Source organism: Herpailurus yagouaroundi, unplaced genomic scaffold (genome assembly GCF_014898765.1).
Source record: "Herpailurus yagouaroundi ecotype Mexico unplaced genomic scaffold, PumYag 220, whole genome shotgun sequence".
NCBI classification, from domain to species: domain Eukaryota; kingdom Metazoa; phylum Chordata; class Mammalia; order Carnivora; family Felidae; genus Herpailurus; species Herpailurus yagouaroundi.
Genome location: NW_024412451.1, coordinates 2,695,678 through 2,707,677, shown reverse-complemented (window position 1 = coordinate 2,707,677; position 12,000 = coordinate 2,695,678). Strand labels below are relative to the sequence as shown.

At 53.4% G+C, this 12,000-nt stretch overlaps 2 protein-coding genes across 3 annotated transcripts in view; one reads left to right on the top strand and one right to left on the bottom strand.

The window, feature by feature from the left end:
* QPCTL (glutaminyl-peptide cyclotransferase like) overlaps positions 1-5,389 on the bottom strand; it is a 9,388-nt gene extending 3,999 nt beyond the window's left edge. Inside the window, exons 1-6 of one of the 2 annotated variants that reach the window (XM_040457436.1) lie at positions 4,789-5,221; positions 4,152-4,295; positions 3,112-3,393; positions 1,405-1,557; positions 1,219-1,318; positions 601-717 (exon numbers count right to left, since the gene is read on the bottom strand). In XM_040457436.1, coding sequence (XP_040313370.1) covers positions 601-717; positions 1,219-1,318; positions 1,405-1,557; positions 3,112-3,393; positions 4,152-4,295; positions 4,789-5,064 — 1,072 coding nt within the window. In that variant the 5' untranslated portion in view covers positions 5,065-5,221. Of the gene's footprint in view, positions 1-600; positions 718-1,218; positions 1,319-1,404; positions 1,558-2,107; positions 2,285-3,111; positions 3,394-4,151; positions 4,296-4,788 lie in introns of those variants that run through there. The other variant, XM_040457437.1, reaches the window with a different exon arrangement.
* SNRPD2 (small nuclear ribonucleoprotein D2 polypeptide) overlaps positions 1-11,924 on the top strand; it is a 16,657-nt gene extending 4,733 nt beyond the window's left edge. The window contains exons 2-4 of the mRNA XM_040457438.1: positions 5,735-5,816; positions 7,267-7,446; positions 11,671-11,924. Coding sequence (XP_040313372.1) covers positions 5,815-5,816; positions 7,267-7,446; positions 11,671-11,845 — 357 coding nt within the window. The 5' untranslated portion in view covers positions 5,735-5,814 and the 3' untranslated portion in view covers positions 11,846-11,924. The remainder of the gene's footprint in view (positions 1-5,734; positions 5,817-7,266; positions 7,447-11,670) is intronic.
* The last annotated feature ends 76 nt before the right edge of the window (positions 11,925-12,000 follow it).

Genomic DNA, 12,000 nt, shown 5'->3' with positions numbered 1-12,000 from the left:
TATGTATATGTCTCTTTGTTTTCTAGAAGAAACATAGGCAAGAGGCTCAGAGAGCCTGGGTAATCTGCCTCGGGTCAACCCATGGTAAGTGGCAGAACCCAAGCCTGTCCAGTTCTAAAAACCTAGGTTCTGAACCCCTCTAACAGATGTCTTCAGCCCTGGCTGTGCCTCAGGATCATCTGGGAGTCTTGCAGAAATAATTCAGAGACCCGAGACTGTGGTTCAGTAGGCCAGAAATGAATGCAACTGGGCATTTCTCAAAGTTCCTTGGGTGATTCTGCTGGGCTGTCAGGGCCTGGAAAGACAGGCTTGGGCTGGAATCCACAATCACTGAGGCACCAACAAGAGTAGCTAACATTTTATGTGCCATCACCATGCAAGTAGCATCTTTACACGTATTAGCTCAGTCGGTTCCCTCCACAGCTCTGAGACAGGGGTTGCTAGTGACCCCATTTTACAGATGAGAAAATCGAGGCACAAAGATGTTAAACAACTTGCCACCAGTCCCCAGCCCTGGGAGTGGGCCAGGGCCAGGCCCCATCTGTGCTTTCCTTGGACCCCCGCCCCTCCCCAACCCTCACTCCTCCCTACAGCACCTACCTCTGCGGAGGAAGGGGATGTGGTCATCTTCCACAGAGCCAGGGGGCTCCCCGGGCTGGAAGTACATCACCTCCTGGGGATGAGACTGCAGCAGGTTCAAGCGGTGCAGACGCTTCTCTGGAGGTGGTGACATTAGAGAGTAAGAGCCAGCCCCTCAGGGTCAGAGGTTCTGCTCACAAATCAGAGCAGGGCAGGAGACCTGGGCAAAGCACTGATCATCCCGACAAGAATGTAGTTACCCCTTCCTGAAGGCTCACTGTGTACCCGGTCTATTTATTCCCTCTGAGCCTCAGAGGCAGATACCCCTCCTATTGTCAGTTTTGTGCCCATTTTACAGATAGGAAATTGAGGCTCAGAGAGACGAAGCCATTTGCCCAGGTTCACACAGCCTGTAAGAGGCAGAACCAGAATTCAAACCTGGGGCTATTTGACCCCAGAGCCCCTGTTTGTAGTCACTGCACTTGATTGCTGTGGGATCTTTGTGTGTTTCTGCCCTAGTGCCTTAGAGGCTAGGGAGGTAGAGGGCAGGCTGGATGACCCCTTAGAGACAGGTGCCTGACTCGGCTGGCTGTCCCTCCCACATCCCAGGCTGGCGCCTGCCTCCGCCTACACCCTTACCTATGCTCCTCAGCCGATGGAACCAGCGGGCCGTGTGAGGAAAGTGACTGTAGAAGTTTGGATTGGGGGCGCCCAGGAGATCAAGAAGCACGAAGAGCTCCTAGAGAGAGAGGCCAGGCGGGATGTGGCCAACCTTGCACGGCCCTCTCCCTCCCTCACCGGAACCCAGTGGGGCCCTGGTCTTACGATAGCCTGGATCCTGGTGGGGCCTGGGCTGTGGGGTGCAGACTCCATGAGCTGGGCCAGGTGCCGGGAGCCATAAAGGGAGTCCTTGGGTCCCCACTCCTTCAGTGCCTCCTCGCCATCCAAAAAGAGCAGCTGCAGAGTCACCGGGGCTTCCTGTAGGAGCTGGTGGTCAGGGCCTGGACCCATCCACATTCCCTGCCCTCTTGCACAGCTGAGCAGGGAAAACTAGGTCTCCTCCCTCATAGAAGGTGGTGGCCGGAAGTACAGACTCTGAGCCAGACTGCCTGGGTTCAAATCCTGGCTCGGCTACTTCATAGCTGAGCAGTAATGGGTAAGTGACTTCTCACAGCATCAGATGTCAAAATGGGGTTAATAACAAGTCTCATCACACAGTAGGATTCAAATTCGGGTCCTGGCGTAGTGTCTGGCATATAGTAACTAAAAAGGGTCAGCTCTGATTGTCAGTGTTATTTCTTAGGCTCATTTAGCAAAAGAGACCCACACGCGAGTAAGTGTACAAACAGTGAAATACACTTGGGACAAATGCTTCCAAGAATTACAGCGTTCTCGGGGCACCTGGGTGGCTCAGTCGGACTTCGGCTCAGGTCATGATCTCACGGTTTGTGGGTTCGAGCCCCGCGTCAGGCTCTGCACTGACAGCTCGGAGCCTGGAGCCTGCTTCGGATTTGTGTCTCCCTCTCTCATGCCCTTCCCCTGCTCACACTCTATCTCTCTCTCAAAAATAAATAAACATTAAAAAAAGAAGAAGAACTATAGGGTTCTAAAAGAGCATAGGAAGGGAGTCGGGGATAAACTAGCCTGGGAAGCACGTCGGGTCTCCTGGGAAGAGACATTTGCACCGAGATGAGTGGGAGCTGGCCTGGCAGAATGGAGCAGAGGGAAGAGTGTCCCCAGGCAAGGAAGCAACATGGATGAGGGCTGGGGCCAGAGCCAGAGAGCTTGGTGAAAAGGCCCAGGGGGATTAGCAAGGGCCTTGTTACAAGGGGTTGAGCCAAGGAAGGGGTCTGAGCAGGGGAGGAGCATGAGGAGATTTGTGGTTTCATTCATTTATTCATCCCACACAATTCCCCCGACATCCTAATTTATGCCGGGTAATCATCTGGGCGCAGGGAATACAGCAGAAAACCAAGGCAGCCAAATCTCTGCCTGTGTGGAGCTTATTCTAGTTGGGGAGACAGACAAAGCGCCATAAAGCCTGGGATGGTGACGGGGGGGCTCTTTCAGGGTGGTTGGAAAACCATCTCAGAGGGGGTGACATTGGAGGACACTTGGGAGGAAAGGCAGGAGCCAGCCGGGAAGGTATCTATGAAAAGCACATTCTAGGCAGAGCAAAGAGCAAGTGCAAACACCCTCAGATGGGAGGGACTCTGGGAACTCTCCAGAATCTGAGGAACAGGGAGGAGGTGGGTGGCTAGAGCACAGTGAGGAGGGACAGGGGTGAGAAATGGGAATGGAGAGGTGACAGGGCACACCTCATGGGCCTCTGTAAGGACTCTGGCTCAGGCTTGCAATGAGGTGGGAGCCCTGGGGAGGGTTTCGGGCAGAGGAGGGACAGGATCTGACATTCAGGGGGTGAAAACATCCCTGTGGCTATGTGTGTGGAGTGGAAGCAGGAAGACAAGTCCAGGCAGGGGAGGCTGGTGGCTTGGACCAGGGTAGAGGCAGCCCGGGCCCCCCACTCCTCACCTGCTCCTTGGCTCTACTCAACTCCCTGTCCAGGGCCTGGGCCAGCTCCAGCAGCAGGGCGCAAGGCACGGCCGAATCCGTGGCCCCCACAAAGGGAGCCGACCCAGATGGGAAGAGCTTGGAGTCGTAATGGCAGGCAAGGGTGAGGTGACGGGCAGCCCCTGGGTCCAGCGTGGCCACCACGTTGCCAAAGTCCAGTGGCCCCAGGGGTGTCGAGGCCGTGAAGGGGTCCAGTTCCACATGCCAGCCTGCCGTCAGGGTCCGTAGGGTAGTCTCCAGGAACTAGTGGCAGGAGAGAGGTGGGAGGGTGGGTGGGGACTGGGGAGGAGGTCGGGAGAAGGGCCATGTGACCTGAGCCATGCAGAGCGCTTGGGCTGACTCATGATCCCCACTTCTGTTTAAGTCATTCCCTTGACACACTTGCTGAGTCCCTACTGAGTGTGTGTAGTGACCCTGCCTCTTCAAGACTAATCCCAGCTCACTCTTCAATAGCACTCACTGCGTGCCACGCCTCATTCTAGGAGCCTTATGGGGATAGGACTGTCGATGGCTCGCTCCATTTCATAGATGAGGAAACTAAGGCACAGAGAGGTTAAGACACTAGTCCAAGGTCACACTCCAAGTGGCTGAGGTCGGATATGAACTCTAGGAGTAGGGATTCAAACGACTCTGGATGCCCCAAAGGGAGGCAATACAAAGATGTTGTTGTGCCAGCTCTGGAGCCAACCTGAAACTTGGTATATCATTTATTAGCTGGGCAAAATGCTTAACTGCTCTGGGCCTCAGTTTCCCCATTTGCATAGTGAGGATCACATTGTTACGCACCTCATGAAACAGTTGTCTAGCACTTAGTAAGCTTTGGGGAGCAGTACAGAAGGCAGTACAGCCTGGTGGTTACTAAAGTGGGACTCTAGATTCAGATTATCCCCAGTCAGAGCCCCAGCTCTGCGTCTTAGTTGCTCGAGGGATCTTGGGCAGAATGCCTAGTTCTTATTCCCTGGCAGGCTGCCAGGTCAGGGCTTGGAGGTGGGGCCCCTTACCTTTCTGACTTGGAGATTGCCGGCGCTGCCCGGGGTCCGCACAACCAGCAGGGGGCGCAGGTAAGTGTTCCAGAGACGGTGTGGGTCCAGTTGCCCCACCACCCTCCGCAGCCGGGCTTCAGGGAGGCTTCCGATCAACCGGCCCTTGGGAGGGGGGTAAGATAGGGAAGAGAAGTGCAGAGCATGAGAACAACCCCCATACCGACCCTACCCCGGAGGCCACCTCCCCTAAGAACCCCGGTTCTTCCTAATTCGGGCCTCCAGCATCGGAGGTTTCCAGGATAAATCCTAGATAGACTCAGAAAAGGTCCCTCTAAAATCATCCGGTCCCTCAAAATCCATCAGATTGCCCACCCCAATCCTGACTGGGAAATCGAGGCCGAGAGAGGGGAAAGGACTCTTCCAAATGGCTGACTTTCAGATTGGAACCCAGAACTCCCAGTCTTACTACTTCCAGACTCTTCCTCTGAGGGAGAACCACCTATTACAGAACAAGCCCGATAGCAACGGGCATGCGCTCTATTGACGGAGACCGCAGCACCTGCGGCTACCGCCGTACGATACAGACACATCCACCTGAGACCTCACGGAAGCGCAGGCGGGGTTAAGGGGTACCCGTGTCCCTGCCCAGCCTCACCCGCAGCTCCCGGCCCCGAGGCAGCTCCTCAGTCTGGCGGTGCCAGCCGCTCCAGATGGTGTAGAACGCCGAGGCCACGGCCAGGGACAGCAGAAGCAGAGGCAAGAAGTGCGCCCGCGGTAGCAGGCGGCGCTTGGGCGGTGAGGGTGGCTCCAAGAGGCCACGTTCCCCCAGCCGTAGCCGGGGCCGCCCGCGGCCCCCGGAAGGCATGGCAGCTTCGCCCTGAAACCGGTCCGGGACCGCGGATAGTTTAGGCCCAGCCAAATCCCACCCCATGGAATCACCGGACCAATGAACAAGAAGAGCGACTACACCATCCCACCCTTTCTCTACGGGTGAAGCCAATGCGGACTCTCGTTCTGAGAGCACGCCTTCCTGTCTCCCTAGGGCTTTGGGGGTTGGTCCCCTGAGGGTTGCACAACCCAAAAGGGAGCGCGAAAGGCATAGGCTCCACCTCAGCGGAAGAAGGGAAACCAATGAGAAATGTTTGATCATGGAAAACATTCGACCTAGGCGCAGGTCCACGCCCCTCGTGTATGAAGGCAAAGGATTGGTTACTCGGAGTCGGAAAGCTCAATAGACCCGAAAAGGACCGTCCCTAATGGAAAAGGGGCGGTGTCCATCCCTGAGGCGAGGAGCCGATTGGCTTCGCGGAGGCCGCGCCCCCGGAGGCAGGGCCGGCGGGCATTTGGAATGGCGTGTCCTTTCCCTCCTTCAGCCTGTGCCACTCTACAACGAAGTGATTTGCGTCGGACCCGTTTCTTCTCTCCATTCTCGTGAATATCTGCCCCGTACGGTCCTAAAAGACCTGGAACCACTACGCGAGGCTTCTACTCCACCTCCGCGCAGGCCTGGCGCGGATCGCTATGGCAACAGGCCACGCCCCCACCCCCCCCTGGTTGGGAATGCGCAGGCGCCAACGGAAGTGGACCAAGGGAAACGGAAGTCCCTTCTGTAGCTCTGGTTTCAGAGGCAGGAGCAACGCGGACGAGACGGCGCTGAACTGAGAGCGCAGCCACTACCACCATGTGAGGCCGGGCTAGGCTTTGGCGGCGGGAGTGGGGTTGAGGGCGTAAATGTAGCCGCTTATCAGTGATGGGCAGAGGCGGGACGGAGGCAGATTTTAGGGGTAAAGTACGCACCTTTCCACCGGTGAGATTGAGGGCGGGCGTGGGGCCCTTGATGGATCCTAAATTCGGGAGAGAAGGTAGCTTTGTCAGATAATAGGCTAGGAGCTTTCCCAGAGAATTAATCTTATTGAAATAGATTTTAAGGGGAAGAACCTGCGAAAGGGGAGTGCGGAGTTTTAGAAATAACGGTTTGAGGCATGGGACTTAGCCGGACAACTAGAGCTGGAAACGGTTGGCTTTTCACCTATTTCGTGACTTTTTCGACTAACGAGTCGCCGTAATGATTTCACTTGTTTATTTATTCATTCGTCAATTCCTGAGTGCTCATGTATCAGACACTGCTTTAGACACGTGAGATAGATATATCAATGAGTAGCACTCCCCACCCCGCAAGGGAAAAAAAAAAAACAAACCTGCTGCGGCTTATGGGGTGAGCAGAGGCAGGCAATAAATACACTGATAATAAACATGTAAAGCATATGGCATGTTAGGTGACCAGAGCTGTGAGTAAAGAAACAATAGAGCAGGGTAAAAAGAATGGGGAATGCCAGTTTTGAGAGAGATTAACTTAATAATAAGTGCAGAAGGACACATTGAGAGGGCAACACTTGAGCAAAGACCTGAAGACAGAACCACAGAGATAATCTGGGGAGGTATCCAGGCTGACGGAAAACAAATGGAGAGGCCAAAGGTGAAAGTTTGCCTAATACCTTAAAGGACCACCTAGGAGGCCCCTGGTTGGAACTGGAGGTATGGGGCAGATGCAGGACATTGTAAAAAAAAACAAAAAACAGCTGGATTTTACTTTTTACAGAGATGGGAGCCATGGGAGGGTTTTGAAGAGTGCGATGATATAACTTGGGTTTTGATACAACATCCAGGACTACTCTGGAGAACAGACTGTCCGGGAGCATGGGTGGAAGCAGAGAGACAAGTAAGGCTCTGAGGAGCGAGATGGCGGAGGTTTAGGCCATGGTTAGAAATGGTGACGTTCTGGATGTATTTTGGAAGCAGATGGCAGGGTTTGCCGACAGATTGAATGGCGGATGTGAGAGAGAAGAGTCAAGTTGATACCAGAGTTTTTGCTCAAGGAACTAGAAGGATGGAGACAGGGAAGGCTCTGGATAGAGTAAGTGGGGGCGGTTGGGAGATCTGGAGCTCAACCGACGATGTGTAAAGTTGGGAATGTCTATTAAGCATCTGAGCTGTGATGCCAAGCGAGAGGGGCTGAGCAGGAGGGTGGGCGTGTTAGGGGAAGGTTGAGGAGACGCTGAGTGCAAGGCCATGTGACCACCCATGCTCCAGCTCTGGGCCCTCTCACCTACCGCTTCCATACTTGCCCCCTCAGGAGCCTCCTCAACAAGCCCAAGAGTGAGATGACCCCCGAGGAGCTGCAGAAGCGGGAGGAGGAAGAGTTTAACACGGGTCCGCTCTCTGTGCTCACGCAGTCGGTCAAGAACAACACCCAAGTGCTCATCAACTGCCGCAACAACAAGAAGCTCCTGGGCCGCGTGAAGGCCTTCGATAGGTAAGCACCTGGCTCTTGGAAGGTGTTCCGTCCAGGCCTGCAGAGGCGGCCCCAGCTCCAGTATGAGGAGCCCAGACACAAGGTTTTCAGAGTCCTGGGGCATAAGCCTCTTCAGACCTCGAGGTGTGCAGTACAGTAGTTAACGGGCATGTACTTGGGAGCCGGTCTTCCTGGGTTCGCATCCCAGCTCTGCCTCTTAGCAGCCGCGACACCTTCGGCAACTCACTTTCTCTCTTCCGTACAGTGGCAGTAATTCTGGTGGTTGCAAAGATTCCATGACTTGATACACGCGGCATCTAATCAAGTCATTAGAAGTACAGCATCTGGTGGGGCGCCTGGGTGGCTCAGTCAGTTGAGCCTCCGACTTCGGCTCAGGTCATGATCTCATGGTTCGTGAGTTTGAGCCCCGCATCGGGCTCTGTGCTGACAGCTCAGAGCCTGGAGCCTGCTTCTAATACTGTGTTTCCCGCACCCACTTGTGCTCTGTCTCTGTCTCTGTCTCTCTCTCTCAAAAATAAATACACATTTAAAAAAAAATTAAGGGGCGCCTGGGTGGCGCAGTCGGTTAAGCGTCTGACTTCAGCCAGGTCACGATCTCGCGGTCTGTGAGTTCGAGCCCCGCGTCAGGCTCTGGGCTGATGGCTTGGAGCCTGTTTCCGATTCTGTGTCTCCCTCTCTCTCTGCCCCTCCCCCGTTCATGCTCTGTCTCTCTCTGTCCCAAAAATAAATAAAAAACGTTGAAAAAAAAATTAAAAAAAAAAAATTAAAAGAAGGACAGCATCTGGCACACAGAAAGCTCTTAATCAGTGTTTGCGGCTATAACATGGAATGTCTAACATCAAGTACCCATGCTTGGGACTTTTTTAGGCTCCAGAGACACAGCAGTGACTAAAGCAAAGTACAGGATAGCTCCTGTACTCAGAGAGCTTGTGCTGTAGGTAGGGAAGCCGACGGCAAGCACATGAATAAGGTGTCATGAGAAAAGTAAAGCCAGGTAAGAGTATGGAATGCTGGGAAGGGGGTGCCATCCTAGATGGTGATGTGAGAGGCCCCATAGGAAGAGGCAGTGGTGAACACCCGAATAAAATAAAGGAACAAGCTAGGATCTGAGAGTTTCAGCCAGAGGGAACAGCAAGTGATTTTTTCCTCTCTGAGCCTCAGTTTCTTCTCCAGGAGGTTGAGACCGAGACCAGGAAGTGCTGAGCCCAAGGAGGCAGGTAGACCTGGCCTTGAACACAGGCTCTGCCACTTCTAAAATGTCATCCCACTGTGCGCAGTGTCCTGCTCTGGAAGCCGGAGATGACACTCGTGTTTACCTCCCGGGGGTAACAGTGAGGATTGCTGGGTCAGTGCTCAGAAAGTGCTCAGAAGAGGCCCGGGCGCTTGATAAGCGCTCAGTAGGTGGTGGTTCGTTTCTATGTAGGATATGTATTTTATTATATGTTTTTTATGTATGATATAGATCAGCCTCCCACCCTAGTATGTATCCTGCCACATGTGACTCACACACACACCCGGGGGCTCCTTCGTGGTGTTTGCCGACAGCTTTATTGAGGTCTCATTGGCATGTCGTCGTTGTCGTGAATTTAGTTGGTGTTTTTTTTTTGTTGTTGTTTAATTTTTTTAACGTTTATTTATTTTTGAGACAGAGAGACAGAGCATGAATGGGGGAGGGTCAGAGAGAGGGAGACACAGAATCTGAAACAGGCTCCAAGCGCTCAGCTCAGAGCCCGACGCGGGGCTCGAACTCACGGACCGTGAGATCATGACCTGAGCCGAAGCCGGCCGCTCAACCGACTGAGCCACCCAGGCGCCCCAAATTTAGTTGTTTTTAAGATAGAATCTTCCACGTGCTCTTCTGCGTCTTGTTTTTCACACATATCCGTGGTCTGAGAACATCACTGCAGGTCAGCGAAGGCATTCTTTTTTTTTCTTTTTTTTTTTTTTTTAATGTTTATTTATTTTTGACAGAGAGAGAGAGTGTGAGCAGGGGAGCAGCAGAGAGAGAGGGAGACAAAGAATCGGAAGGCTGCCTTCCCCAGGAAGCCCTCCATGGCAAATTCCTCGGGTCTCCTTACGTGTTCTCATGCAGACAGACAGAGGAGGGTGCTTTTTCTTTATTTTTAAATCACTGCTGGAGCACCTGGGTGGCTCAGTCAGTTAAGCCTCTGACTCCTGATTTCGGCTCAGGTCATGATCTCGCGGTCCGTGGGATCGAGCCCCGTGTCGGGCTGTGCGCTGACAATGCGGAGCCTGCTTGGGATTCTCTCTCTGTCTTTCTCTCTCTCTGCCCCTCTTGCATGCCCCTCCCCTTCAAAAAAAATAAACAAACTTTAAAAAATAAATCCGTGCCAATGGCCTACCACGCAGTTTTAGACCTCGGCTTTTTCACTTAACGGTATATCTCAGGAATGTTTCCATATTGGTACACTTTTTTTTTTTTTTTCCAAGTGCTAATGTGTTCACATCATTCCAAAAACAGTAATAGCACTCCAGTGGCAAGTTTCCATCTAGCTTGTCCCCAGTCCACCTAGGTCACCTTACTGCTCCCAGTCTCTGAGCGTCTTCCAGGATTCTGCATTGTACAATGCCAAGCGGGTGGTATATATGCTTCTCCTACCCTCTTTCTTCCCTTCAGAAGATCACTTTCCATGCACACTTGGCCTTTTTCACTCAGCAGTCCCTCCTGGATATCACTCCATAGCAAGGCACAGAGTTTCCCTGCTGCTGCTCCTCCTCCTCCTCCTCCTCCTCCTCCTCCTCCTCCTCTTCGTCCTCCTCCTCCTCCTCCTCTTCTTCTTCTTCTTCTTCTTCTTCTTCTTCTTCTTCTTCTTCTTTTTAGTTAATTAACGTTTATTTATTTTAGAGAGAGAGAGAGCGAGTGCGTGCAAGCAGGGGAGGGGTAGAGAGAGAGGGAGACACAAAATCCAAAGCAGGCACCAGGCTCCAAGCTGTCAGCACAGAGCCTGATGCGGGGCTCAAACTCATGGACCGAGAGATCGTGACTTGAACCGAAGTCGGACTCTCAACCAACTGAGCCACCCAGGCGCCCCTTTAATTTTTTTTTTTTTTTTTTAATGTTTATTTTTGAGAGAGAGAGGAGACAGAGTATGAGCAGGGGAGCGGCAGAGACAGAGGGAGACACAGAATCGGAAGCAGGCTCTAAGCCCCGAGGTGTCAGCACAGAGCCCGACGTGGGGCTCGAACTCACGAACCGTGAGATCATGACCCGAGCCATAGTGGGCCGCTTACCCCACTGAGCCACCCAGGCGCCCCTGCTTCCCCACTCTTCTTAACGATTTTATTTTCTTGTTAGCACTTGGTCACATTTCCTCATATCCTTCTATCCCTTCACCCGGCTTGAATTGTTCTTCTTAGCAGTTAACATAACCTGAGAGCACATCCGGTCCCTTTGTTTAGTCACTTAGCATCCTTCTGCCCTCACTGGGACGCAGGCCCCGTCAGGGCGGGGATATCCTCTGTTTCATTCACTGCCATGTTCATGGCAAGTGTTTGTTGAGGGAGCTAATCCAAACCGTCCTCACCCGTGTCCCCCTGGCACCCTGGGCAGGACTACAGTGGAAGCGTCATATACACCATAGGCCCCTGCGGCCTCTGTTTCTCTAAAGAGAAGCAGCATCCCTGCTGGTGCCTTTAGACGCACTTGGAGTTCAGAAGAAACACAGGCAGACCCATTTTGCTTGCCTTTATCCTGGGCCAGTCCCTTATCGTAAGTCTTGACAAGAATAAGAATACTGTATTGATTTTTTTTTTTTAATTATTTATAGAAAGAGAGAGGGGAGGGGCAGAGAGAGAGAGAGAGAGAGAGAGAAAGAATATCCCAAGCAGGCTCCACATTCAGCACAGAGCCCGATGCGGGACTTGATCCCATGACCCGGGGATCATGACATGAGCCGAAATCAAGAGGAGGGCGCTGAACTGACTGAGCCACCACCCAGGAGCCCTCTGTATTGATTCATTTCATCGAGACGCCGTACGAGGGAGGTGTTGCAAATGGCTCCATTTTAGGGAGGAGGACACTGAGGCACGGAGGGGTGAAGTTCATTGCCCAAGCCCCAACCTGAGGACTTGTAGAGGTGGCGTGGGAGCCCCAGCTGTCCTGGCCCCGGGCCCGCACCTTCTCCCATGCTGCGCTGCTGGAAGAGGGTGGGAGGAAGGCTCCCACCTCACTCCTGGTGCCTCCCCACCCCCTGCCCCCACCAGGCACTGCAACATGGTGCTGGAGAATGTGAAGGAGATGTGGACCGAGGTCCCCAAGAGCGGCAAGGGCAAGAAGAAGTCCAAGCCAGTCAACAAGGACCGCTACATCTCCAAGATGTTCCTGCGCGGGGACTCCGTCATCGTGGTCCTGCGGAACCCGCTCATCGCCGGCAAGTAGGGGCCTCGTCCCCGCTGTCATCCTGCGAAGACATGCCCTCTGTAGTGGGAATAATAAAGTCCTGTGTTTTTCTTAGTGACATCTGTCTGTTCCCAGAGCCTTGTGAGCGAGGCAGACTCGGGAGGGAGGCAGCTGGGCGTGGGGCCGGGCGCTGG